At 36.4% G+C, this 26,668-nt stretch overlaps 2 protein-coding genes across 2 annotated transcripts; both read right to left on the reverse strand.

The window, feature by feature from the left end:
* Window positions 1–1,169: 1,169 nt before the first annotated feature.
* Window positions 1,170–13,521, reverse strand: slx9 (SLX9 ribosome biogenesis factor). Its single transcript, XM_081384353.1, has 6 exons — window positions 13,153–13,521; window positions 12,868–12,991; window positions 6,231–6,299; window positions 4,506–4,671; window positions 2,635–2,703; window positions 1,170–1,781 (listed from the first exon to the last, which is right to left on the reverse strand). Exons 1-6 carry the CDS (start codon window positions 13,342–13,344, stop codon window positions 1,661–1,663), a joined length of 741 nt encoding a protein of 246 aa, XP_081240479.1. The 5' UTR covers window positions 13,345–13,521; the 3' UTR covers window positions 1,170–1,660.
* Window positions 13,522–13,933: 412 nt separating this feature from the next.
* On the reverse strand, window positions 13,934–26,668 carry plcd4a (phospholipase C, delta 4a; the record flags this gene model as incomplete). The annotated part of the gene is made up of 15 exons (XM_081383966.1): window positions 13,934–15,425; window positions 15,517–15,666; window positions 15,975–16,107; window positions 16,189–16,367; window positions 17,027–17,143; window positions 17,232–17,388; window positions 19,732–19,899; window positions 20,658–20,810; window positions 21,538–21,682; window positions 21,844–22,045; window positions 22,276–22,507; window positions 22,648–22,777; window positions 23,044–23,272; window positions 24,962–25,120; window positions 26,629–26,668. 15 exons carry the CDS (start codon window positions 26,666–26,668, stop codon window positions 15,334–15,336), a joined length of 2,286 nt encoding a protein of 761 aa, XP_081240092.1. The 3' UTR covers window positions 13,934–15,333.

Below are 26,668 nucleotides of genomic sequence, written 5' to 3' on the forward strand. Positions count from 1 at the left end.
GTTTTCTTTTGCATTATTTATATATAAATAAAATACATTTTTTTTTAAATATTTATTTCAATATGAAATTTTTATGTATAGACCTACACAGTGTTTTACTGCATTTATTTGGCTGTTTATGCATGCACAATTTCTTTAATGACTTCATGCATACTTCTCTGTCTTTCTCTCTATTATATATTATGTAAAATTGCATATAAGAAGCCTGTAGTCACATGAGTGGGGATTCTGGGGTGGCGTCGCTTGTGGTTAAGAGCCCGACCTACTGAAGGATGAAGAGGAGGAATCACAGCACGGGCACGCGGGCAGCCTCCATACACTGACGCATATTACTTTATATAACTGCCAATTCGTTATTTCAGAAACACTCAAATACTTTAAGGCCAAATATCTCACTCCACACACATTCCATTAGCCCAATGATTGTCTATGTGGTGTTGATTTCACACTAAAACCATAATGAAAATGAAGCTTATTTTATGGGCCATTAAGACCGAAATTCTCATTACTGTAATAAAGCATTTGCCCCTCTAGAAAATGAAATAAATAAATACAAATGTAGAAAATAAAACAAAAACAAAACATTCTGCAATACTGCAAAACGCACACACACTAAAGATAAAAAAAACAACAAAAAAACATATAAAACTAAAACTAAAATTAGGAAAAAATATATAATACGCGTTTTGTCACATCACAAAACATAACCAGATTAGATTAGTAACTAGATAGATAGATAGATGCTTATAACACATGTGAACTTACTTGACAAAAATAAAAGGATTTAGGACAAAACAAGAACACATTTGTGTGGGTGAACAACATCTAATATCTATACCCACATTCCCATCAGGTTTCTTGGATTCTCTCTGGATGGACTAACAATCACATTAGTCCATCGCAAACATAAACCATTACATTCGTGTTCACTTATGCTGGTGTTATTCGATAATGTTGCCCGTTTATGAGAAAACCCAGCATTCGACAGGGTTGTGAAGTGGATCTAGACGAGATCCAAGAAAAGATCCTCCTCAATATCAGACATCCAAGAGCCATAAAGCGATGAAGAGAAGTCAGGGTTCGGGTTCCCATGTCTCCTTAATCTCCAAAAGAGCTGCCGCCCTTTCTGTCTTTTTGCAACGTGTTGTCATGGAAATGCAGAGGCATTTGATATATGAGATCTCACTTTAATCAGTCTGTGATATTCCAGCAAGTGATCAAATGCAGAAGGTAGAGTCATTTTTATTGCCTGTTTTATCGTTATAAGTCATGCTTGTCTTAGAAACACTCCTAATAAAGAAATATCGCAGTAATCATTTTCCATTGGATTTATTTTTATCTTGCCAAAAGCATGTGGAATAGACAGCATGAAAACATTCATAATATCTGATAACATGATCACTAACGCAATTCATTTTACACTTGAAATTACACAGAGGAACTGCGATACACTGTTTCCTCTATAGTGTTTATACAGTGCCAGATAATGCAAATTATGCTAATCTTGGCATTCCTCTTCGTTTCATAATATGTTATGAAGTACAAAACCGATTTGAATGTATCAGTTTGTTTTCGATGTATCAGTTTGTTTCGATGTACCAGCGTATAATAAGATACAGTTTTTGTAGTCTAACAACAGGGCGGCGCTCCAGAGTTGCGATTAACTCTGTTCGTCTTCCTGTTTGAGTCGTTTTCGCAGATGATCACCGATTGCAGCCAAAGGGTTGGTCTTGAAGGCGGGATTTTTCATGGCTTCGTTGAAGTAAGATGCTTCGGTCTCGCTGGAATTAAAAAAAATAAACGATTTGATTAAAATTTGACTTTGTTGCAAATGACGTGAAAAAAATGACGTGAAAAAAACAACACACACACATATACATATACATATATACACACTATTATAAAGAAAATTAGGCAGATTTGTATAACCCGAGACATTTCAGTAACATTATTTTCATGGCAATTATATGTTCTGCTATTGTATTTAAATACTTAAATTTATTTATAAATAATTTATTATAATAATACAATACACATACAATACTACAATTATTTATAATAATAAAAGTAAATATGGTTTTACAATTAAATAAAATAAAATATATTGCTTAAATAATATATAAATATTAAGTGATATGCCATTTTTAATCATTTATTGTTTTCATTAAGGTAAACTGCTTAATTTTCATCACAATAAATGCAAAAAATAATGAATTAATTAAAAAACTTAATTAATAATATCCCTAAAATAGACATTGGTTATTTTAAGCAAAATATGTAATTCTTTTTATTACTATTGACTTATTTATTTATTCATTATTATTTTTTATTTAAGGTAAAATGTGACCTGGACATGTTCTTGGTTTTGTGAGATTTTCCCAGGTTTTTGTTAATTTAACTTAATTTAATTTAATTTAAAAAATAAATCAATAATTTATAATATTATAATGTATGATACATTCACAATTAAAACAATTAAATGATTTAAAATAATAGTTGTTTAAATATATATTTTACATTTAAACATTTTTTTCATTATTTAAATAATATATAAATAATGTATTGTTTTTTCATGGGGGGATGTGAAATTAACATTAGTAAAGTTTGGAAGTTATAGGGAAACCATTATCTTACAGTAGTTTTCGTTTCTGGGCTGGTTTCATCTGGCTGAAGTCTGTGGGTTCTGGTTTCTTCTTAACCGGACTGAGACGAGAAAACAAGAACAGACATTTGTGTTACATGCAGAACCATTTATATTCAGCATCATTAACTTACTAACAAAAAATAAGTCGGAAAAAAGCCTGTCTGCTAAAACGTTTTATATAGCGAGGCTTAAAGGCATGTTTGAAGATGCGCTTTGAAGTTGTCCAGAGCACAGGCTTTCCTCACACAAGTGTTATTATTTTGAGTTGGTAAGACAAAGCAAGACTTCACAACATACATCAAATGACTAACAGATAAAAACGTACCAACGCAAACAGAGAAAAACAGACAAATGTGTTTTGGATCAAAACAATTACACAGTTGTGAAAAAAGCTTCGGCCCTTCGCACGCTCAGATTAATCTACATAAACAGCAAGACTGCTGCCGACCCGTGGCATGCTTCACTTCTTAAATAACACATTTAGAGCCTGTGTGTGTGATATAAATATACTTTTTTTTTTTGCACTACAATCTGCTTATAGGAGATTGCCAAAAATATCAATGCCTAAAACATTTTGAGCGCTGTTCAAGGTTTAAATTTCAACACTAACCATAACACAAACCTGTTTCTAAATACTAGCCATCACAAAAGACGTTTAGTTACATGTTGTTGTTTTACAAGCCACGCAAAACTTTAATCGCCTTCTTTTATTTGTTTATTTACATGTTTCCCACACCCGAGCAATGTATTTTCATAATTTTTCCAGTTGTTTGTGATTACTGGAAACCGTTTTAGTTTTACTCTTACATTTTATTTAAAACAACAACAACAATTTCTAGCCGATTAAATATTTTTTCAAAATGTATTAATATACATCTGTATGTAAATAACAATTTTAAATATTGATAGAGGGTATTTATCTTGAGTTGATACAGAATTAATTTGTAAAACAAAATGCAATTTTATGTTTTGGCTTTAGCATTTTATTGCAGGCCTTTTTGGGGAAAGGGATCTAAAAAAATTTAAGTGCCCCTAATATGCTTTTTTTTATATGGTAATGGACGTTTGGTTTCAGATCAATAACAGACTGAGTCATCTGACCAATCAGAGCAGAGTAGACCAATCACAGCAGATTGGGTAATCTGACCAATCAGAGCAGAGTAGACCAATCACAACAGACTGGGCAATCTGACCAATCAGAGCAGAGTAGACCAATCACAGCAGATTGGGCAATCTGACCAATCAGAGCAGAGTAGACCAATCACAGCAGATTGGGCAATCTGACCAATCAGAGCAGAGTAGACCAATCACAACAGACTGGGCAATCTGACCAATCAGAGCAGAGTAGACCAATCACAACAGACTGGGTCATCTGACCAATCAGAACAGAGTAGCTTTTCAGAAAGGAGAGGTTTAGAGAGACTGAATCTTCGAATGAACTGTTTCACACCTTGTGAGAAAAGAGGTGATGCTGCAGTGTATATTATGAGAAATTCAAGTGGTTTTGACCTTGGATTCATGTAAACCTGTTGTAGGAGACCTCCAAAACAAAATTAGTAACCTTTAAAATAGCATAATAGGGGCACTTTAATAATACTATAAATATTGAGTAAATTAAGAAGCAGAAAGAGAGAGAAAAAATGTGCACTGGGTTGCAGAAAATGAATACAAATTCGGTTTGAATCCCATTGCAAGAGAAACAGGTGTTACATGAAATCTGTTTGTACAGTGTGTTGTTTAGAGACCATTAACGAGCGCTTACTCATGCCAACAAATACATGCATATGCACAAACGATCACAGAGGATATGCTGCCAGCATTCACAATAATGTTTCTGTGTAGAAATGAGGAGCGCACTTACGCTTTATTTTTCCGCTGTGCCCTGGCGGTGGTTCTGAAAGAAGGGAGGAGCTGGGAGAGTTCAGGAAGAGCGTCGGCTAGCGGCCTCATGTCGCCCACAACGGGTGTGGCCTTCCTCCGCGCTTGAGCCACCTGCTGTTCACGGGCATGCTTTATCCCACTGATCTCTACAGATGGGAAAGAGACAAACAAACTTCAGACCAAGACGCATACGCTGGGGGAAAAGGCTGGTTTCCTGATCACAGAGCAGGAGATGCAAATTCTTGTGCGCTCATTCATTCAAATTCAGACACGCTCTTTGAGCTGTTGTGCTGATGTGGGTAACTCGAGTTTGATCCTCCTCTTCTTGCCATATCTTGTTCTCTGGCAAACAGCATAAAAAAGGAATAAAATAAAATAAATAAATAAAAGGCATAAAATAAAAAGCATAAAAAATTCATATTAAATTCATATAAAAATAAATAAAGAAAAAGAAATTAAAAACAAAAACATGCAAATAAAAAGATATAAAATAAAAACCAACAAAATAAAATATAAATTCATAAAATAAAATGGAATTTTAAAAATCTAAAAGCCTAAAATAAACAAATAAACAAAAAGTGTAAAATAAATAAAAAGGATATACATTATAAAAGAGATGAAATAGAAACAACAAAAATAAAATACAAATAAAAAAAATTTAAGCAGAAAATAAATTAATACAAATTAAAAAAAGCATACATTACAAAATATTAAATAAAAAGCATAAAACTAAAATATAAATTCATAAAGAAATATAAAAAAGCAGAAAATAAACAAATCAAAAAGTGTGTAAAACAAGTTATAAAATAAAAAGCATAGAAAATATAAATTCTTAAAATAATAATAAAAAAATAAAAGAGGGGAAAAATTGAAAAGGCATTTATATATATATAAAAAAAAAGAATAACTACGGTAATTTAATTACGGTAAAGAATCGTATAACTGCATTGTTTTTAAACGATGGTTTGAAATCCCAGACATCACAGTAATGTTACAGTAGGTCACATCACATCATTTCTGATAAAAAAAGTTGCTTTAGAGGGTCAATTCATTCTGGAAGGCCTATATCCAGAACGACTGCCAGTCCAGGTCATAGACAGAAAATAACTACTATCACCCGACCATCTGAAGACAGAAAGCAGGACACACCAGGTGCTTCAGTCCAAAAACAACACAGTACATGTAGGGAAGAAATAACAGATCTTTGACAGGAGCACTTAGTTGCCAGAATGAAATGCCATTCTTCACCTGATAAGTGGCCATTTCGGGCGTTTTCTGCTGCCGTTAAGATCCCTGTATATAAGTGTTACTGTACACCATTTGAGCTTTATGTATCCATCATCATCTTTATCCTCCCCCCTTTTTAATTTCCTGAAAATCTGACATGCAGTCTGAGGCTTGGGTTTCGGCTGGAGCCGTGAGCCCCATTAGATCCTAATTATAATCACCTCGGACGGAGCTTGTGTTACCCGACGCATTGATCGGCCGGAACGATTACAGGCGTCAGAAACGGGGTGTGGCGTTAATGATCCTGCCATATCCATCTCTGAGGTTCCCGTCGGCCCACGAGAGAATCGCAGATCAGTACACGATGACAGAAATATCCTCATTCGAGCGTTTCGGGATTGTGTACTGGACTTTTGATGATATTTGCGGGAAAGGAAAAGGTCCTAAGAAGAGAAGGTGAAAAAAAAAATGTACTCACTGTTGAGCCATCTTTCCCTCCGCTCCTTCATTTTTTCTTTCTTCGACTGATGTTTCTTTTCCTCCGTGCCTGGAAAAATAATAATAATTCCATATGGATCATTCATTATTGATCAATTCAACAACATGCATGACTGACCTGTGAAGATCCTATGCATTTAAACTAAACTAAAAAAACTAAAAAACAACTTTATTTGCAAAAAGGGGACGAAGAAAAAGCAAAATAAAAAGCACTTTATATTTACTTTAGAATGTAATGCGGTTTGGTCAATAATTAAAAAAAAATATATAATTTAGCAAGAGAAAGAAATAATACATAAATATAAAACTAAATAAAACGTTATTAAATAAATTAAAAGACAAAACAGGAATAAAATGAAAAAAGGCACAATATAAAGCCATTAAAAGTTGCAAAACGATAAATGATTAAATTGGTATAAAATGATAAAAAAATACATAAAATGGAAAAAAAAGAATGAAAATCAAAATAAAAGAAGAAATCAAAATAAAACGGCATAATATAAAGCCATAAAAAGTTGTAAAACGATAAATGATTAAAATGGTATAAAATTATACAAATAAATAAAATGAGAAAAAAAATTACAAGAAAGGGAAAAAATAGAATAAAACATAATAGAAAGGCATAAAAAGGGGTAAAAAAAACTTAAACGTGTTATTTTAGTATTTATTCAAATTTCTAATTACCTTTTTTATATTTTCAGTTCTTATTTTAATTCTAGGTTAAGTTTTTGTAATTTTGTAATATGCTTTTGTCATTTTTATATTTTTATATTTCTATTTAGCTTAAATCTATTTTTATTTCAGTTAGTTGCAAGGCAATATTTCTAATTTGAAACAAATTTAAATAGTTTCAGTTAAATCACAACACTAGTTCAAACAGAAGAAGAAAAAACACACAAATGCACTGGACTTTGAGGTTCTTCTTTGAAGAGGGCTTTATGTTTGTTGTGAATGCAGGTGTTTTGGTTCATTCTGGTTTTGTTTAGTCTGCAGAGATTGAACTCTGTGCACCAGTCAAAATAACCTAGTGGGAGCCAATCAGTTAAGGAGACGGACGGCCGCTAACACAAAGGTAGCAGGTTCAGTTCCCACTAGGAATGATGCAGGAACTGCACCGCTTAGATCTCAAACGCACATAAACACTGTAAATCGCCATTAGCAATATGTTTCTTCATATAAAATAAATTCTTTTTTTTTTTTAATTACGCACTATTTTTCACTACAAGTCACTATTTTTAATCAAATGTCCACATGTGAATATTATGACATGTGCCGTGGCTGTGGGATTGTATATATCGAATGGAAAATAACATGTGTAGATTACCAGAGGATGTCTGTTGTTTTAACTGCATGTAACTTCCTGTTCCCAGATAGTGAAGTCTTATCAGGAGGAGCATATTGTGTGTTTTTAACAACTGTATTGAGTGTGACGTGAAATCTATATCAGTTTGCGTGTGTATCAGCTTCAGGTCATTCACTGTCCACAGAGGTCAAACCACAAATAAACCTCTTTTATGTGTGACACACAAGACTTACATGCTTCAATTACAGAAAATGCACAATTTATACTAATCATTTAATATACTGAGATTGTTGGTATAACTACTATTATCACTGTGCATTGAAAAAATCTGAATGTCACAAGATTTATGTTCTTCAGTTTCAGAAAATGCACTTTGTGTGCTTAATAATAATATTAAAATTGTTATAAACCCTCTGATGAATGGTGACTATTACAGATGCGTAATATTAGATATGTAATCATATAAACACCCAAAAACATTAAGATCAGTGTTGTTACTGTTAACTAAAACTATTCAAATAAATAAAGCTGAAATCAATTAAAATAAAGCCTAAATATTAGATGAAAAACTTAATTAGAAATAAAAATAAGTTATTAAAAATGACTAAAATTGAGTACTAAATAGTACTAAAATTATTAAAACTAAACTAAAATAAAGCTAAATAGAGATATTAAAAAACTAATAGAAATTACAAAAGAACAAAATGACTAAACAAACTTGAATGAAAATGATTATAAATATATAAATTATATTAAAATAAAATAAAAATTAATTTGTGATTTAAAAATTCATGCATTACAGTGTTATTAATTTAGTATTATTATAACTGATTGTTAACATAATTAATTATCATCATAATTATTATTATAAATTACCACAATTTTGTTTTCACTCGGCACTGTGCTACCGTTTACAGGCTACAGTTTGGTCCAAAAATAACACAAATGCATTAAACCCAGAGAGAAACGCATGAAAATGAGTTGACCTCTGCGATTTCGATCACCAGGGGAGAAGCTCAGCTCAACAAGCTTTTGGTTGCTACGAGCAACATTCAGAGGAAAAGAGCGGTTATATGAGTTATCTGGACATCGAAAACGCCTTCACGTCTCTGCACAGGTCCATCACTGAGAGATCTGACCGCCTGAATGACCTGCGCTGACCTCTCGAGCCCTGCTGTGGACATTTATCACGGCTGTGAACAACAACAGTCTTCAAGCACTTAGCTTAAACATTTTCAGTTGGTTGCCAAGGCAAAAACAAGAACCTTGGCAACCAACTGAAAATATGAAGACTTGAAGACTGTCTGATAAATAGTAGAAAAAGCAATAAGCGCTGTCAAAATCTCCAAACCGAATGATTTAATTCAGTTTGTTGCATCTTTCCACATTACTACGCCAAATAGTGTCTTCACTGATTTCCCAGCCATGCAAAGCAAATTAACTACTGTAATCCAATTGGAAGAATGTAGCCACATCCGTAGCGTTTCTGCGAATGTATGTCTGCTATTTTGTAGGTGTCAATCACTCGGAGGAGGCCTGTTGTGTGTGTTTGCAGGAGAAACAGCATCTCAAATGTCCGTCATCTTCCTGTGAAGGAAAGCTGAAACTTTACAGATTGGATGCTGGCCGTCCCAAGAGAATAACACGAGAGTTACTTATTAGTCATGAACGATTACGTGTCATGTACACTTCAAAACAATTTTTCACTCTGTTTTTTAACAGCCCCTCAAAGCTTTATACACACACACGGACGCCTATGCGCTTTTGTCTGTATATGGGCACGACGCGGCTGTGGAAAACAGTCTGGAGAGGCGACTCGATAAGAGAGATAAACGTCATGTCCTACGAGTCCCGACCCACGTTTCCCCACTAGCCCTCATGATCCAGACTGATGATCTCTGACAGAACGGCCTACATGAAGTCCAGACACAAACGCCCTGGGCCTGCATCCTTCAATGATATGATAAACAGAACAGGGACATTTGCTTTTACGCTTACGACACTGGAGAAAAAGACAATGAAATTAACAGCAAAACTTCATATTCTTTCCATTCAATTTCCAGGCTCTATCTGATCCACAACCAGTTTTCCACACTCAAATCCAAGTCTAAACCTTTCAGACGCGTCACTAAACTGCTCTCAGATCAGAAAAACCCTAACCCAACCATCAGCCACCACAGAAATAACAACAGTCGTGTTTTTCTGCTGTATCTGCCCGATAGGGATCTCCGTCCTGCCGATATCTCCCTCCACCACTCCTGACGCAGGAAACACTATCTCGCCTTTGCATCCGTCTGTTTGCCGCAAACGAGGGATAGGGGGAAAAAATCCATCATTCCCACCACATCCATCCCAGAGAGAGCATCATGTTCAGAGAGCTGGCTGAAACGGACACCGCCAATTAGGAGCGGACAGAACAAGCGGCTGCCCTTTCCTGGCCCTCTGCACTTGCCCTTCTCCCCTCCCCGTCCCGTCCCGCGGCGAGGTGAGGTGGCAGGGCGTCAGGGGAGCTGAGCTGGAGGTGAAGGAGGTGAATTTCCGAGGTCAAGCCGAGACACTGATACCCCAATTAAAGAGACGAAAGATCTGGTTCTGTCAAAGCAGGGCCACAGGCACATCGATCCTCTCTGTCAAACGCTCTCTAGTGCGGCCGCGACTCTCAGAGAGAAATACAGCCTTCATCTACATGTGAAGCATACTTAGAAAATTATATCTAAATATCATTATATACACATATTAAAATAAAATATCAATATTTTTAATTTTATGCACTATATATATATATATACACACACACACACACACTCACACATACTGTGTATAATGTACAAAAATATCTAATATTGAATATCTAGTTTGATTATGGAGCAAGCAAAAAAGAAATTAAGGACATTAAAATATATGTGTATGTATGTATAAATATATATTTTTTTATTAAATGTACTATATATATATACATATTTGTAAAACATCAAAAAATCGTGTTTGAAAAATAAATATATATACACATATATATTTGAAACAAATCAAGGATTACAAAAACATCAAATATCAGCTGACTGATTGATAAACAAAAAATAGACAAAAAAAGAAATTATTTATATATATATAGTAAATTTAAATACACATACATGTATATATATATAAAAAAACAAACAAACAGTAGTCATCATTTGAAGAGGATCAAAACCTTTCAAAGTTATACATGAATTTTAAACAATACCAGTTCTTGTCTTAGGACAAACTTTTTTGATACACTTCAAATATTGACTACTTTATATTTATATGTGTATATATATATACAGTAGTCAAAAACAATTAAATAAATAATATATATATGTTTATATATTATATAAACAAAATGCAAATGTTTAAAGTGTCATTTCTGCCACAGAATGATACTGAATATCTTCTGCGATGTGTTGCTTTTCCCAGTGCTGAACAAACCAAATTGTATTAAGGGTGTGAGAAGTATCTGCAAGTCTGCAGTGCCAAAACTGCCTGTAGTTAAAGAAACACCCACATACTGAAGATAAACAGTAAACATACTGTAAACTACAGAAATATCAAGACTAGAACAGCAGCCAAGACCACAGTGAGGTATAAGTCATTCGCCTGTAATCGAATACTTCCCTATTATATAGCATGCGAAAAACATCACGCCAACAGAGTAGTATGTCCGAATACATAGTTTTCGAAAAATAGTACACGGATGACCTACTACTTCCTCTGAGATTCTGAAGTGCACATTCGATGGACACTTTACTATGAAGGGCAGTGAACTGAACGCAACTGATGCTGGAAGGTCACATGACAGTAACAACATGACGGATGTAGTACATCTGAATTTCATTCATACGTGTGCTATATAGAGCATACTTTTTTTAATGGTCGCAAATTCAATTCAAATGAAGTACCTACTCGGACAGTACGCGATTTCAAACGACTCCTCAGTTTTCACTCTTACTAGTTGTCTTGATATGAGAGAAACACAGTGATTCGCTCTCGTCACATCAGTGCATTGATGCACTGTGATGTTCATGCATGAGTTATTTATACTGCAGACAGCCAGGAATAGACCAGAACCTCAATACTCACACACAGCTGACATTTATAGAGAGGGAATCAAAGCTAGAGGACGTGTGAGGTGAAAACACTCTCGCTTTCATCTAATGACAATACAAATTTATTAAACTGCGCCTAACTTTACTGCTTGGATCTTAGTTCTAACAACTTTTCAATGAACAGCCTGGATCTTTAACCATGAAGCTACACCACCCTCTGCTTTCAGCTCTAGCATGAAGCAAGTCTTTGCTTTCAAACATCCAATCTTCAATATATATTACAGATATTCCAAAATAGACATTAGAATTTACAAGAATCCAAAAATGTGCCATTGTCTGCCATCTTGTGGCCACAAGCATTTTGGCAAAAAGATTATGCATTTAAATATTATTATTGAAATATTAAAATATAATAACATTATTTTTTAAGATATTATTGTAATTATATTTTGAAATATATATTATATATATATTATACTAGTAAAAGTTCAATTAATAGTATGTATTAACAATTAATACTTATTTATAAATAAAAACGTTAAAATATTATAATAGAAAAAGTAAAATTAATATTAAATGATTATGACCTATAATAAAAAGAAATAAACATTTCTTCATTTAGCATGTCAAAATCATTAAATAAAATTATTTAAATGTAAAAAATATGAATATATTATGAATTATAACACCATTAATTACAATATAATCATTTATATATTTTTGAACATGTTTTAACATTAAATACTTGTAATATTTTGATTTAATACTTGCACAACTAAAGCAAAAAAATTAAATAAAGTAAAATAGATATTCTGTGATAATCTATAACTAAGATAAACATTCTTCATTTTAAAATTTCATTTATTTTTAAATGTACATTTATCAAATTAATTAAACTGCCTTTTTTTGCCTCATTTTAAATGTAAAAATATTATTATCTATTATAATACAGTACATTACAATATATTAATTTGAACTTTTTTAAATATGTCTTATTAAAAAGTTAATATTCAGTTGAAATACATATTTAAAAGCAAATAATAATAATAATAATAATAGTATAAGTAAAATTATTATTAAAATATTTATATTTTCCAAAATAATAAAACTATGCCTACTCAGATTTATATGTGAAATTTGATTATATTTATATATATATATATATGTGTGTGTGTGTGTGTGTGTGTGTGTGTGTGTGTGTGTGTGTGTGTGTGTGTGTGTGCCAAAAACAACAACAAAAAAACACTCACCTTTCTGTTCTGCTGACTGTTTGCTTACGATCACATTTGATGGTTCATCAACCTTCAGTGTTTGAACTAAAGAGTCGGAGGAGATTTTAGTTCCAGCAAAAACTCCAGTGAGAAAAGTGAAAGCCTACATGGGAAACACATGAAGCTGAATAACGATCTCATTTATAAGTTAGAACAGCTCATCTGAGGAGAAATTACACTGGGAATACAGTATATAGCACTGACACGATGTGAAATTATTTAATAGCTTTTGAAAAATGGAATAAAACAAACAAATAGCCATACCTTTGAACTATTGCTAATACTACTGTCAGATGTGTTGGTTTTGGGTTGTCGTGAATCTGTTTTTGTGAGTTGAATGGATTGGATCGCTATCTTCTCCAGATTCCCCAGCATCGGTCTGTTTTCATGCTCATTTTCCAGCTTTACAGCGCCGTGATGGAGCTTCTGTCGGATCCGTTTAATTTTCCCCACCATTCTGATTCACTATATGTGATTTCGATATATTTTTTAATGTGTATACAACAACGCTCAAACATACAGAAAAGGACCCGCACGTGTTAAAAGTGACAACTTGTTTGGCGTTACAGCTAATTTTGTCCGGGTAAAAATGAAACGGAAGACAAGTTCCGTCAAAGACCTCTTCAGGTCGTCGTTGAGGATCGTCTACACTTGAAAATGTTCAGGTATAGTTTACCAACAAACAAAACTTAATTAAAGAACACGAACTGTAGCATAAGGCACATATCTAAAGTCAAAATAAGAAGAAATGTAACTTTAACCGAACGTGATGAAATATACTGTAGATAAATGTCCCTATAATTTTAACATTGTCCCGCTATTGAAGTACTTTTTAAATATACATTTAGACTTAAGTTGGTAAGCAACATTGGGGTCTATCAACCTGACCAGCACAAGTTCCCCAAAACCTTCCTAGACCAGCCTGAACAGAAACCATCTTAGACTTGTTTGTTTGATGTAATTCATAATTTTTAGTCATACCAAGTTGTTTTATCATTTAAAAATTGGTATTAACTGGAGCTTGTTTTAGCAACAGAAACAGGAAGTCCTTTAAAATATCTTTATTTCATTTTTGAAGAATATGGCAAATACCTAAATACATACATACATATATACAAGCAAAACAGACAGTTTACAGTTAGTTACTGAGCAATGCTACAAAAACAGTATATAGATCCGGCTCATACGAAGCTTAGAAATACAAAAATTAACACTATTAGTCCAGCAGCATACATTTGATTTAACAAATGACTTGACATGATTCAGAATAATTCTCTATACATGCTAGGTGAAAGGTGATGCATTTAAGAGTAGGCTATATGTATTTCGATATTTTGAAATGTATACAGTGGTGTATATTGTATCCAGGTAGGTGGAGGTGGGAACAGACGGGGTCATTTTCACTGCCTTCTCTGTGTAACTGAGTCTGGCCCCTGAGGTACTTCAGGGCCTAAGGAAGATTGTAATTGAGCCCTTGTGCCCATTATCTCTATACTTTATTCCAAAGGAGCAGTTAACACACACACACACCACTGTACGTACTACTGAAATAGAGTCGTACGAATAAAGAACCAAGTCTTTACTATTAAAATGTTTCTAAAATACAAAAAGCTAGATATAAAGACTTGCCATGCATGGTAACAATAACAGAGGGGGAATCTCATATGAAACATATGGGGCTTTGGGGCTGTTTACACGACACAATTTTCATTTAAAAACGGAAAACTTTTATGCATTTTTGGCCGTTAATTTATCGACAACAGCGTTTTGGGAGCCTGAAAACTCAAACTTTTGAAAACGAGTTTCAAAGTGCAAGTTTTTGAAACCGATACCGTTATCATCTCCATGTAAACTACAAAAACGTGAATTAGTGAAAACGGTGACGTCATGTGTATTACGTGTTCAGTCTATAGGCGTGTAGTGTTTCTTTACAAAGTAACGTCGCCAACTACTGGCCTGGGATGATAATACAGCGATTTTAGTCGTTTTCACAGATCCGTGTGAGCGAGGATCGTTTCGAAAAAACTTTTCCGTTTTTAGTACATCGTTGTCGTGTAGCGTATCCTAAATTTTAGTCCATGAAACAAACCAAAATAAGCTTCATTATCTTGTTGTTTTTCTTTTGATTTCGAGGTTAAAATATAACCTGGACATGTATCTCATTGAAGTTGAACTTAGACATAGAAAATCACTCAAATCTTAATGACAAATCTTTAATGTAAATAAAATAACTATAAAATTATTTGGCGTATAAATGAACTAAATCTATAGCAACACAACTTTTCCTTAAAAGTGTGAATTTTAATACATTTTTTTAAATTGTATTCATTATGATGTCAGCATTCTGCAAACAAGTGTTGACTGGGAAGACTTGAAATTGTTGCATTTTTCTCTTCTTTTGTGCACGTGTCAATGTAAGACAGCATTAAATTCAGTCTCTTTGCTTTACGTTAGTTTAGTTATCCGCGTGTGAACAAAAAGCGAGGAAGGAGGTATGCTGGTGCCGTCCTTAGACAGGAGATGGATGTGACGATATCCTACGAGGAAGAACAAAACGTGCTTATTTAGGATTAACAGCAGCTCCACGGATGATACATTTTTGATGCATTTGGTGGAATGGAGACGTACCTGGTTGAATACAGGTGAAAGGGAGAGTGAACTGTCCCACAAAGTCGTTCTTTGATGTTTTATCATAGTCCTCCACCACAAACCGAACCAGCGCCAACTCAGGGGCGTGAACGGTGAACTGAAGCATGTCGTACCATACCGGGTTGAAACCTGCAGAGACAAATAGGTTGTTGACATGAAATTTGAAGCATTAACAGTGCACAACATGCTGTTCTACTGTACACCTATAATTTTTATAATAATAATAATATAAATAATAAATTATATTTAAATAAGCTAAAATAAGATATACCAGTGACCTCACCAGTTTTACACAGTAGATCTTAGTGCATGTCCATTGAACCATTAGCTCAAAAACAAGATTTGTTTAGTCTTTTGAACGCAACTAGATCTCTGTTTTAACTGCGTCTAGACTTTCTCAGTCTAGACTTAACTCCGTCCTATGCATTTTAACTGACCGTTGTTGTCAATGTATCTGGTTTCCTGCTTGGCTTGGTCCAGCTGTATGCCATGAATTTCCACCCGAACGAGGGGATCAACAATTGAGCCCTCCTTGATGTTTACCTTGGGAAGCTGTTGGCCACTGATGACCTGGCATGAACACACAATGCAAGTTTAACATATACACACATTATCTAAGACCAGCACATGCACAAAAATGCAGGTTTCTACCTGTATAGACAGGCTAAGCGGATTGTAACCATCTCGGTTTTGGGGGTTTTCTGGGTCAAACCTCTCGTCAATGTTGCGCATGAACGCTGGTTTCAGTACGTAGCCACAATGCCCGTTCTGACTGAATAAGCCATCGTTTAGATCCATCTCAACCCCTGCAGTCTGAAAGTTCAGAGCAACTGAGAAGAGAAGAGAAGAGAAGAGAAGAGAAGAGAAGAGAAGAGAAGAGAAGAGAAGAGAAGAGAAGAGAAGAGAAGAGAAGAGGCGGCTACACTTAGCAATAAAATATTTATTATTCCGTAGTAAAAGATCCTGCATAAAACATTTCCTAGTAGAACATTTTCCATTTTCATGGATAAAGCATGACAGTTTAAGCTGTTATACTAGTGATGTCTTGGCTTGTTACTCTAACTAGCAATACGCATCAACTGAATATTCTATATTAAACCATCCTATGATTGTCTTGATTGGTCTCCCAGCCTGGTCAGGTTGGTGGTGTTCAGCTGGTTTAACCAGTTGGTCAGTTGGTCTCCTAGTTGACCAGCTGATAAGTGCCTAAAATTTCTATAAAACCACCAAACTATGCTAACCTAACCAGCTTGATTGCTAGCTAAAACCAACACACCACTTGGTGAAAGCTAAGCTGGTTAAATCTGTATTTTCAAAAGACTTGTAAGACTAATTCCTAGTACATAACAAGTTTGTCCCAACAACTAGATATTAATCACATCTGTATTGTGCTAATAGACAGTTGAGCAATGTTCATCAATAGAGAATATTAAAAAAAATATTCGATGAAAGCTCTCAAGAAACATATCTTAGTCTCAGGTAGGCTTACCAATTTGGCACCCTGCGTTCCACATGTCCTGTGGGTTGAAGTTGGATGAGTCAGTTCTCAAGCCACTGGGGTAAACCCGGCTCAACTGATGAGCGTTATGGAGAACAAACTCCGCTCCTGTAGCACAGAGACAAAGACAATACAATTCTCAAAAAAAAAAAAATTGATGAGCTGTTATAAGCAGTCAGACTCATGTTTCTTTTACCTGCCTCCCTTATGTGTTTCCGGGCCTTAGACTCCGTGAAGGAGGAGATCTCGTAAAACTTGGAGTGTATTCGTGAATGTTTAAAGCTGCTAAAGTGGACACTCTTGCAGTAAACCACACAGTCGGACAGCTCTTTAGACAGACGCTGCTTGGATTTCTAGATGGTACAAAAACAGTCCTTCAGTTCAGTTTGACAGTTCCACGTTCATTTCATTTTCTTAGCTTTATGTGGTTTTCTGGTTTTCCACGGATCAGGCTTATCTTTTTTGATATTTTAAAGGGGTTGTAGTCATTTGTCAGCTGGTCAGGCCTTTGAGGCAAGCTTGCCAACTAGCTAGCCCAGCTGAACACCAGCTTAAGCCATTTAAAGGGTTAGTTCACCCTAAAATGACAATTTTGTCATTAATTAATTACTCACTCTCATGTCGCTCCAAACCCGTAGGACCTTCGTTCATCTTCGGAACACCAATTAAGATATTTTTGACGAAATCCAAGAGCTTTCTGACTGCAACGTTATTACCACTATCAAGGCCCAGAAAGGTAGTCAATACTTTGTTAAAATAGTCCATGTGACTACAGTGGTTCAACCTTAATGTTATGAAGTGACGAGGAATACTTTTTGTGCGCAAAAAGACTAAAATAACTACTTCATTCAACAATTTCTTCCGTTCCGTGTCAGTTTCCAACACTACGTTCTGACGTAGAACCCGGAAGCACTGCACTGTGTTTACAACGTAAACAGCATAGGAGACTGACGCAGATGAGAAGAAATTGAGGGGGCCAGAAATCTCTCGGACAACGTCAAATCAAAAACCAATAGGAGTGCCGAACTTGATGCAATTAGTCAACAACAAACCACTACCTTGCTCTACATCTTCTTCGTTTTTTTCCAGTTTTCTTTTCAAGAGAAGCCATGATCAAAATTAATGCTAGAGATTGTTTTTGTTTGCTAGCCACCATTTCAATCCCTCATGTAATGCAGCTCACTTCACTGAACGTGTCATGGATTGGTGATGTAAAACCCCGGATTAGTATTCTTGCGTGCGTCCATTTTTAATGCATCTTGATTGCCGTACATTCTCACTTTAATGACAACTGAGATCCCACAGTGTGACATCGCTTACAGCGGGGATCATGTTCGTTCAGTCTGACAAGCAACAGTCGTAAAGGTTATAAAGGCTATTATAAATCGTACAATATGCACCTGTCTTTACTAAGAACTCAAAATAACTAATTTTGTCAGTCATAACTGCTTTTAACTAGCCCAACAGCATCTAAAACCTTTCGACATGGCTGTGGTGTTTTGAGAAGTCAACTAGCTAAATTGTATGATGTGGTTTTACTGCAAGCATTCTATTCTGCTAATTCAACACAGGACTACTTAGACAATGTCATGACAGACGGCCCATGTGTAATAAGGACCGGTATCCACCTGGCTTCATCTTACACAACCATTTGTTGGGTTTGCCTTTGCTAACCTGCTGTGCCATCTTAACATGATATTCAACTTGCCTAGGGTGGCGTAGCCTTGATTTGGGCTGGTAACCAAAAGTTGTAGGTTCAAAGCCAGCAAGGGTTAATTCTTTGAAATTGTACCCTTGAGCAAGATACTTCCAGAGGGACTATCCCTGTAGGAAGGGTTCTGTAAGTCACTTGGGATAAATGTGGCATTTAAATAATTATTAGTAATTAGCTTAAATCAGTTATCCGACAAGACTGAGTCTGTATGTTAAACATAACATGACAAAATGTTCCAGTTGACAAGTCAACAAGTTGACTATCTCTGGAGAAACCAAGATGGGTGATCCCTGACTGCAGCTAACCAGAGTTCAAAGAATCAAGTGTCGCATGGTAACAGCAGTGCCAGCAAGTGCACATGGCCACCTATCAGATGGCATAAGATCACAGAAGATACGCCGCTTCTGTCTTATCTATCTGCAACTTTCTCTCTTGCATTTTCTTGTTTGTTTGTGTACTTCCTTCCCAAGATTGCGTCATTCTAACCCCATTCAACTTTTATTAGTCCTTTATGTAATCAGCTCATTTTCAGGGCCACTGTGCAACTCTTGTCAGTCAGAATATTTTGCTACCTTCAACATTAGACGAGCTGGTCTACATTAGGTAAACTGCTTACAGCCCAGAACAGAAAAGTGGAATTTCTATGGATGATCCAAACGAAGGAGTGTGTTCAACAGGTGTTACATAAGTAGATTCGAATCTTGTGGTTAAAGTCTAGGCAGACTGAAACTCTTGCTTGAGGACTCTGATGAAGACGTGATAAACTACCAGTGAGACAAGTTCGACGGTCAATATTTTACAATCCATTGGCACATGAAGTAGCCAAAGAAATTGTACTCTAGATATGGCCCATTATTTTTAACATTATTTCCTTTTGATAGTTCATGTATCTACATTTGATTGGGTTCAAACTTACGACTTTTCTGTTACCAGCTCGGATCTTTGCCCACTTGGCTAATATGATTTGAAAGTATCACTGTACCTTGCCTCTATGTCGTATGCTGTCAGTGCGATGATGGTCATCATCAATTTCAGCGGTCTCCTCTTCGTCGCTCACCTCTCCTGTCAAAGGGTCATCCACCACCCCATTCATGCAATCCTCTAATCCACCTATCTTCTTTCCTTTCAACAGAATCTTCCCTTTCAGATCCTATACACACACAAATATGGAGAGGATACACTTTCATCAGCAACAATCTGAAAACTCTTTAACAGTGAACACATTGACACACAAACTAGAAATTAGTACTAGAGGCTAGGCTAGGCCTTAGGCTGACTAGTGGTTGGTCAAATAGGAATGTATCTCTTTTAAAGGAATCAATGAATTTGGACCTAAACTAGTAAGACTGCCTTAGTCAATTAGCTTCACCAGGAAGACCATGATGTTCAGTTAAGTGCTGCTAGTGGCTAACAGCTAGATAGTCTTGATATGCTTCTGGTTATACCCTGCTAAAAATGATGATGGTGGTGTGCAGGTATCCCCACCAGGCTTCTTAACTAGAAAGAGTCAATCAGTCAAATAGTTTTACCAGAGAAACTTGACAAGCAAGGTAATTCATGTTAGTCTGAGCTTTTTTTCAGCATGGTCGTATGCGTTTGGGGTGGGGGGGGGGGGGTATTGTTGTTTGCTTTAATAATTAAGTGTGGCTGGGTTGCATGGACATAGATCATATGGCTGCCACCCCAGGTAAACAGCCGGAGAAAGTGAATGTATCATGGAGAGGTCACTCCACTCTGAACTCTGATACACACGTCTGCTTGTGGGGTGGAAACTTCAAGATCTTTGTCGAGGACACTTCAAAATGAATGACTAGTGCTAGAAATTTACTGCCACTTAAGCAGTCCAATTAAGCGGACTTGTTAAGTACTTGTTTAACTGACCACATGCATCCATGCTCTCCGGCTCACCTCGGGGGATGGGAGGCCGATAGGAATCTTTCCATCTAAAGTGCTTTTCAGCAGCTTGTCTCCCAGGATCTGGGTGAGGTGTTGGGCCATGACTTTCTGCTGCTCTACACTGCAGTGGTTCTCAATGGACAGGATGACAGGGTACTGCGATGCCTGAGGAGGGGAGAGTGTGTGAATAAGTGATGGAGTGTAATGGAACACTCGACAGAAAACAACGGCTAACGCACTGCCAGGCAGGGGTCTACTGCCCTAGATCACATTACACACAAACAGAAGGGCATGGTGCCCTGGCCTCAGTCTGTCACACACACAAAAATGCAAGCAAGTACAGTACTCTAACCTGGTTTAAAAAGATTAAAGATGAAGAGATAAAGAAATAAACCAAGAGGTTTATAAAAAGTATTACGATAATACCACATTTATATCAAACTTGGTATTTCTATCAATACCATCCCCTTACAAAAAAAAGTACTGTGGCACCATATTTTAATGATAGAATCAGATGGTTAAACTATGGTATTTAAAATATATACCATAGTACTAATGCTAATACCTTGGTTTTCTTTGAAGAACCTTCAATCTCCCTGGTATATAAATCAAAGTACCATGGCATTACAATCACTATACCATGATACAGTGGGTTTTTTTTTTTTTAGTTAAAAAGTACCATGTTTATGACATGCTGTTTGCATCATTATACCAAGGTATTCCTTGATGTACATTAGAAAATCATGTAAATACCATAATATTTGAATATCATATTTGAAAGTACTGTGGTATTACCATCTGATAGCATCACTATACCATGGTACCACCACAGTTCTTTTTTGTTAGGAACTCGCAGCTGTGAAAGAGTGAATGAACATAGTTTGTGACATACTTTGAAGGCATAGTTGCTCAGCACAGTGACAACATCCTTGAAGAAGATCTTGGAGGTCAACGTGTGTCCATGGTAGACGATTGGTTCTCCATTTGGTCCGTCCCAGCAGTCCACTTCTACACATCGACAGCCACGTTTCAGTGCTCTGAAACAGTCATACAAGTTCATATTTATGAATATAAGAAGAATTGCTCAATCTGTATATGTTATACCAGATAAATGCTCATACTAACATCGAAAAGCCTGTGGATGGTGTGTTTTATGGGTTAGGAAATGTCTACTTGATAGGTTTTTGAAAACGTGTACCGTATATAGCCTTCCACGCTGCTATGTCCTCTGATTTGGTCTTCCAGAAGGTATGTGTTATGAGAAGATGAAATGAAGTAATGGCAGAGAGGCTGAGTCATGTCCTGGAACATTTCCACCATGGTAGGGTTGAAGATGGAGCCCTCTGATGAACTCAGGTACATCAGGAAACCATCAAATGTCATCGCTTGCAACATTTTTGCTGGAGTTAAGAAGAACACAAAATGCAGCATTACGATACCTGGAACTAAAAGTTAGTAAGTTTGAGTTTGAAAGTTAAAGATTTGTTTGGGACAAGAGGTCAAACCACCAAAGATGACCTGAACAGATCAATGGCAAGTGGAAAGTAAAATACAAACAACATAAGCTTGAAGAAACTTCAGCAAGAAAAGTACAACTCCATTAGCTATGCTTCATCACAAAATTAATTACCTGTGTCTGAAGGTTCATATCGTTCAATGAGATTGAGTGCATACTGCTGAACTCCATCCTCGTGAAGCTGCTCCTCCCGCAGGAAATCTTTCAGATCTTGGAGCGTTAGCTTCTGCCCATCACTTGAATATTCCTGAAACACTCGCACGACGTCTTCACGCTGAGTCAGCATCTTATAGAACAGCACAAACTCATCATCTTCAAGAGTACCTGACTGAGACTTGTCCGCCATCTGCAGAACAAGAAATACAAACAACTGTCTGGAAATGGATCACTAAATAATGATGCAAGTGTGTCATGTGTCAAAACCATCATTGAACTGAAGCTGCATCAAGCAGTGTAACCATAGGCTGGCCATGAAAGTGCAGTTACCGTAAAGAGACGGAGAGCATGATGCTCATTCATGTCCACGTTCATCATCTTCAGCAGATCTCTGATCTCCTTAAAGTTCATCTGCCCGTCTCTGTTTTTGTCTGCTTTTTTGAACCAATCACATATCCATCTAGAAACAGCATTAAGGGGAAAACCAAAGTGCTGACACATGATTTACCAAAGTAGGACATGTTCTTATCAACTAATCTGATTTCAGGGACTTGGACTTCAATCCAGGTAAATTAAGAATCTTGAGGACATCAGAAGTGCTGCTGTCCCAGTGTATTTAAGTGTCTTTTTAATGCCATTTAGCCTGTGTGAAACCTTTGTGTGTGTGTGTAAGATGGACAGAGAGCGGAATGATAGACAGATAGATAAAGTCACAGTAAAGGATACTGGTCTAGTTTCTCTCTTTGCCCCATGTTCTCCAGGTTATCAATGAGTTTGCGTATCCCATTTATCCATGATCGTGCCTCCTCTGCTGATTCGGCCACTAGGTCCAAATTGCCCCGTCGTCCACGAAACACAAGGGTGAAGCAGCGGTCAGGTGGGAACTCGTCAGCAATGCTAAGCAGAACCTCAGATTGGTGCCCTTCCCGCACGGCCTCCACATCACCCACAGAAACTATATACACACATAAACAATAGCTATCTAAATATAGGGACAAACGCTTAGAGTTAGAGTCAAGACCAGACCATTCTTCTGACCCATCAAGGCCCAGACCCAGACCAATGCCACATTAACGTGGTCTCGAGAGATGTCAGTACCAAAAAAAACCAAGATCAAAACTTTGACTCTCAGCCAAACCCTACACCTTGTCTAGACTGAGCAAGAGGTACCCAATCCTGCTCCTGGAGGGCCAATATCCTACAGAGTTTAGTTCAAACCTTAATTAATCACACCTGAACCAGGTATTTCCAGGGATCACCAGGTTAATCAAGGTATTTGCAATAACTAGAAACAACAGGTGTTTTGGAGCAATTCACAGTTAAACCCTAAGGCCTAATCCGAAATCGTGGCCTATACCCTCAAAACGGCATTATTTTGTATTATTTTATCCATTTGTAGTGCTGTCAGAAACCATAGTAGAGATTATGGAGTGCATTTATTCTATCCCACATTGCACCGTAATAACGAGTATACAGCCGACGTAAGCTCAATGGTTGTCTGAATTCGCTCACTTGTTTTCATTTACTCCTTCAAGTGAACTGTATTAGTGGACTAACATAGGGAATAGTTATTGAGGGTTTAGGGGGCGATTTCGGATTTGGCCTAACATTGACCCTCCAGGGACAAAAGTGAACACCCCTGGTCTAGAGGTTCTGAAATCACTGTGTACTGTATGAAGCTGTTTATATTTCTGTCTAGGGTGATGGTGTACTTGTTCTAGGCTTGCTATAGAAACACAGGAAGAATCAATCCATGTACTATCACCATTGTGACCTTAATTAGACACTTAAACTTAGGTTTCTCCCAATCCTGCTCCTGGAGGGCCACCTTTCAGCAGAGTTCTACTCCAGCCCCAATTAAACACACCTAAACCAGTGTAAGGAATTATAGTCTGCTCCGATCCAACTTCCACTCCAATATTTACATTTAAATATGCTCCTTCCCTAAAAAGAGCTTATTTATCATCGAGACAATTTCTTCCGATCTCAGTAATATGTAAATAGTATCACCGGAGTGATATATTATCACTTATAGTGTGGGAGCGGCAGCGGTAAAAAAAAGAGAACCATCCTGAATACAAGACTGCCTCCTGGATTTGAAAACATCCTGACCATCCTGGTCATTTTTTGACCATCAAAAAATCTTATCACCTTAACATTTGGCTGTTCTTATTTGAAATAATATCGAAGATGTGGGAACAGAAGGCTATCACTTTCATTGTTATCCTCAATTTACATTTAAGGCAGAACTTAATTTACATTACGAGTGGTAAACTAAGAGGATAAAAGGTTTAAGATTTGGATGATCTGGGTTCATTCTGACGCCGGTGAACCCAAGGTGCTTCATGTACCTTGCCACTGCTATGCTGTAAAAAACTTTTTAAACATTAAATAAACTTTTTAACATTCAATAAACATTTTTGAGATCTTTGACGTCCACATAATTTTTTCTTACACCAGCTAATCAAGGTCTTCAGAGTCACTACTTCCAGCCAGATGTGTTGGAGCTACCCCCTGCTAAAAGGTGGCCTTCAAGGAGGAGGATTGGACCCCTGCCTATGAGATTTTTATTGTAATACATCTATTGCTTTGGATAAATGACTAATAATTGCAGATTGTGGATTTCAGCCTTGTTAGCACTTACAGGTGGAGTGGGCATTTCCAGCTTTCTTGCTCTTGTACCAGATAGTCATGCAGTCTTCTTGTAGCCGGAAATAACGCTGCTTTTTCCATGTGCGAGACTTGATTTTTCTCATCACTGTGCCGACGATCATGGACTTCAGGTTGTCATCAGCCTGGATACCTGAGGAGCAAGACCGTACAGGAGACAAAGAGGGCGAGGAGGGGTCAGACGACAGGTAATGCACCTGACCCAGATTCACAGTATATCATGAAAACAAAATACACTAAAACACCCGTCTCTCATGACCAGATAATGAATGCTCGTTTTGTACATTTGATGGGTTTTGGCATACATCTTAGCAGTCCTTGTAACTTGGTGTCGCTAGCACCACTTTATTTCCACTTTACTACAACATGTCACCTACCAGTCATTAGAGTATTTGTAGACTGTCTACTTAAAGGAGAACTCCGGTCAATTTTAACATTGAGCTCATTTTTTTGTAAATTTGGAGTGCTGTCAATACAGAGAACAACGACAAAAATCGGTGTTGCCTACACACGTGTTATCCTCTTTTTAAAGTTTGCACCCTGTTGACTTCAATGGGGCAAGTTTTAAACCTGCTTTTAGCCTCTTAACATCCTTGATGTGTCATTACAAGTGCACAGCTAATGTGAGTTATTCCTTCAGAGTGATCACGGGTGAATCTGACAGCAGTAGATGTGAAAGATATGAATAAAAATGATGTTATTTAAGCCAGCGCAAATACCTGTGTTTACATCCTGTTTTCGGTCGAAGTCCATAGTAATCGATTGTCGAGTTCACACGCATAGGTTTAGTTACCTATGATCACGCGCGTGAACTCGACAATCGATTACTATGGACTTTGACCGAAAACAGGAAGAAAATACAGGTATGTGCGCTGGCTGAAATAACATAATTTTTATTAATATCTTTCACATCTACTGCTGTCATATTCACCCGTGATCACTCTGAAGGAATAACTCACATTAGCTGTGCACTTGTAATGACACATCAAGGATGTTAAGAGGCTAAAAGCAGATTTAAAACTTGCCCCATTGAAGTCAACAGGGTGCAAATTTTAAAAAGAGGATAACACGGTGTAGGCAACACCGATTTTTGCCGTTGTTCTCTGTATTGACAGCACTACAAATCTACAAAAAATGAGCTCAATGTTAAAATTGACCGGAGTTCTCCTTTAAAATCACTTTATTTTGATGCTACCCCAACAAGCATTCTACTGACTATAAGTCAGTTTGAAAGTATGTCAACTTATTCTACTAAACTTAACCTAACAGTCTACCAATACTCTAATGAGAGTTAGTTGACATGTAGTTACAAATGAATGAGAGTTATTTGACATGTAGTTGCAAAGTTACTTATAGTTATTAGAATGTCTGAAGAGGACTATCGAAATAAAGTGTAACCCTATAATCTACAAGTTGAGCTACTGGAACTATTTAGACTTGTCTTTAATACTTTGCATTTTATATGCAAAATAAGATACAATCAAGCCCTTTTATCAAGCTTTCCTAGTCTGGACCCAATGTTTGTGGAGGCATCTGAAGACAAGATCTACCAAAACTGATGAACTAACCTTCATATCACCTCAATATATCACCTCAATAGCCCCCTCTCCCTCTCCTTTGCATTTTTTTATGTAAACTTACGTAGGCTCCTTTCAGTAGAAGCCATCTGTCGTTGTGTCAT

The sequence above is a fragment of the Scardinius erythrophthalmus genome (assembly GCF_964197995.2).
Source record: "Scardinius erythrophthalmus genome assembly, chromosome: 14".
NCBI lineage: Eukaryota > Metazoa > Chordata > Actinopteri > Cypriniformes > Leuciscidae > Scardinius > Scardinius erythrophthalmus.

Coding starts and splice junctions, on each gene's coding strand:
- slx9 (XM_081384353.1), bottom strand. CDS start 13,344: ATGGTGGGGAAAATTAAACGGATCCGACAGAAGCTCCATCACGGCGCT. Junction 12,992..13,152: donor GTATTAGCAATAGTTCAAAG/GTATGGCTATTT, acceptor TTTCCCATGTAG/GCTTTCACTTTTCTCACTGG. Junction 6,300..12,867: donor ACAGTCAGCAGAACAGAAAG/GTGAGTGTTTTT, acceptor TTATTTTTCCAG/GCACGGAGGAAAAGAAACAT.